Here is a 2774-nt window from a genome sequence, read left to right as displayed (position 1 = left end):
CTTTCCCTTTCCCCTGCACAATCTCCTTTCCTAATTCTTTTTAAGCCGTTCTTCCTGCTATGAACTGCAATTCATTTTTTTTTAAATTAATTTCGTTCTTATCATCAATTCCCTCTCCAAATCTTCTGCCCTTTAATTGATTTTTCAGCTTCCTCATTCAAATCTGCCCCCAATTATAGTTTTCATGAAAAAAATTACTTTTTTTTTCTCACAATTCCCTTACTGAATCGTCTCCCTCCCCTGATTTCTTCTATTCTCTGAACTTCTCAGGGATTAGATCAGTAAAAAAAAATGGCTCGGGAAAGCTGCAACCTTGACCAAGAGGAAGCTGAGCTCCTGAAACCTCCTCCAACCCCTCTTTCTCCATCTCCCCCTCCGTCAAATTCTCTCTTCCTGAACTCTCCACAGGAAATCCCGCCGGCGAGACCGAAGAGAAAGAACTCGCCGGCCGGCAGCACGAAGCCCGATGAAGAATCCCGACCGTCCGTTCGGCCGGGCATTCGTTGTGCGAGCTGCTGGAAAAGAGTTGGGCTCACCGGATTCCGTTGCCGGTGCGGCGACCTCTTCTGCTCCCGCCACCGCTATTCTGAAACCCATAACTGTTCCTTTGACTACAAAGCTGCCGGCCGGGAGGCCATCTCTAGGGCTAACCCCCTCATCAGAGCTGCTAAGATCATCAAGATCTAATAAAAAGGTCTCGCCTTTTTTCCTTTTTGCGATTTAATTATTTCAAGCTCTGGTTTTGTTCTTAGTTTAGGGTTATCTTTTGGGGCCTTATCCAAAAATATAATTGATTTTTTACACTAAATGCGGAATATTATGTTCACGGTCCACATTTACAGATAAACGTCTTATCTGAATAAGCACAAATTGTCTCAAATCCACCCTTAATTATTGTCTTGCGGCAAAATATGAGATTTAAGTTGTTAGGATTTAGTAAATCTTCTAAATCCGGATTTTACTAAATTCGGGACTTATGGCCTCAATCCTGCCTAAATTTTGCTTAAATCCTGCCTAAATTCATCTTAAATCCATTGCCAGACAGCCCTTTAATGTCTCTTATGTTTAGATCTTATATTGTTTGAATGATGGTAATTAATACTTTCATATATTGTTTAAATGATTGTTTTATTATATGCATGGAATATTGTCTTATGAAAATTACATTTTTAATCATAAATCTGTGCAGTTTTGTGCATTGGAAAGCCATATTTCTGGGGACTTCAGAACATAGAACTTGTGTGCTTCAGGCTTGAGTTTGTGGGAGCTCCGGGAGGTTGATTTCATTGAAGATTTGAAGCTTATTTTGTCATATTTCTGTTCCACAGTCCAATTTGGTGGCGCTTTAAGAATATAAAAAGATGGCTATGAACTGGACCGTCCATCCAGTTGCAGGGCTGAGACAGTTTGTGGGGTTTAATTAATTGTTATTATTCTAATCAATGCAGCTAATCAAAATTGCTTTTGCTGTTGAGCCTTATCTTCTGTATTATTCATACATATGGGAATGCGAAGCTTGAATATGAGACAGATCAGTCTTTCTCACAAAGCAAAGAAATTCATCCAAATAGACTAATAAATAATCAAAATTACTCTTAGATATTCCAAATGTATTTTTTTTTTAATTTCAGATTTATAAAGTATTTTCATAAAAATTTTCGTCTACTGAAATTGATAAGATCAATTTCGTTCAGAATATTTAATGAGCAGAGGACTAAATAATAAAAAAATTATGCTATTTAAATTTGGTCTAATTTTATAACCTGCCCATTCTTTTCTCTATTCATTGATTTTTATGAATTCAAGTATTAAAATTTATGATAAAATGATGGGAAAAAATTTGCATGCGTAAGGCGGACGCAGCGCTTCGTACGTCAGGGTTATAGAGAGGGTATTGAGGGGTTATATTTGCGTTATGCCCTCTGTAACCTCTCCGTAACTTCTCTGTAACTTACTTGTAACCTACAAATATATGAAAACAAAATCGTGTAATTTACTAGAAGGTACAAGTAGGTTATAAGTAGGTTACATGGAGGTTACATAGGATATAACGTGAATATAATCCCCCAATACCATCTCTATAACACTGACGTACACAGCCTTGGGTACGTCTAACGTACGCAAATTTTTTTCCGAAATGATGAGGACTGGTTTTGAAATACAAAAATATTTTGCTTTGTTGATGCGTCCAATAAGCTCTTTTATGTTAAGAGGGAGAGCCATTTTCTCATTTGGATCAATTGATATATTTGTTTTATATTGGGTTGTGATAGCTTTGTTAATTTAGATGCAAAATACTTTTTGTTGCTGTTAAATAAATATTTAAAATGAGATAAATTTAATCTTAATTATTTTACTCTATAGTTGAATATTTATTAATTAACTTCTTTTTTTTTTTTTGGTTGCTTATGGATGCTCCTATAAATAGGGTTTTAGATTAATCATTGCTCTCAAATAAAGTTTTAAATTGAAATGAATTTAATTCTACATTCTTAATATCATGTAAACAATTGGCCTTATCAGTGGAGTTTGATAATTTTGAAAGATAATTTGATAGTTTTAACACTAATGTTACAAAAGCATAAACATAAATGATATCAAAATGTTTGGTTGACTCTAAATCACTCTAAGGGTCTGTCTAGGGCAGAGCAGCTATGAAACTGATGAAAAAGAAGTTGTTACTCAAAAAACTGTGGTAGCTATTACAATATATATATATATATATATATATATAACATTATATTTTACTTTTTATATGATTACTATTGGCTCTA

General features: G+C 34.6%; 1 protein-coding gene across 1 annotated transcript; it reads left to right on the top strand.

Annotated features, from left to right (window-relative positions):
- The first annotated feature begins 13 nt into the window (after nucleotides 1-13).
- Nucleotides 14-1523, top strand: LOC110035623 (zinc finger AN1 domain-containing stress-associated protein 15-like). The gene is made up of 2 exons (XM_020739884.1): nucleotides 14-694; nucleotides 1190-1523. Exon 1 carries the CDS (start codon nucleotides 292-294, stop codon nucleotides 685-687), a length of 396 nt encoding a protein of 131 aa, XP_020595543.1. The 5' UTR covers nucleotides 14-291; the 3' UTR covers nucleotides 688-694; nucleotides 1190-1523.
- The last annotated feature ends 1251 nt before the right edge of the window (nucleotides 1524-2774 follow it).

This window comes from Phalaenopsis equestris, unplaced genomic scaffold (assembly GCF_001263595.1).
Source record: "Phalaenopsis equestris unplaced genomic scaffold, ASM126359v1 Scaffold198594, whole genome shotgun sequence".
In the NCBI taxonomy this organism is placed as follows: Eukaryota; Viridiplantae; Streptophyta; class Magnoliopsida; order Asparagales; family Orchidaceae; genus Phalaenopsis; species Phalaenopsis equestris.
Note: the sequence above shows the minus strand (reverse complement) of the source record. Positions and strands in the feature narration are given on the sequence as shown.

Bases quoted from the DNA above. Each gene is read 5' to 3' on its own strand.
- LOC110035623 (XM_020739884.1), top strand. From the start codon at position 292: ATGGCTCGGGAAAGCTGCAACCTTGACCAAGAGGAAGCTGAGCTCCTG.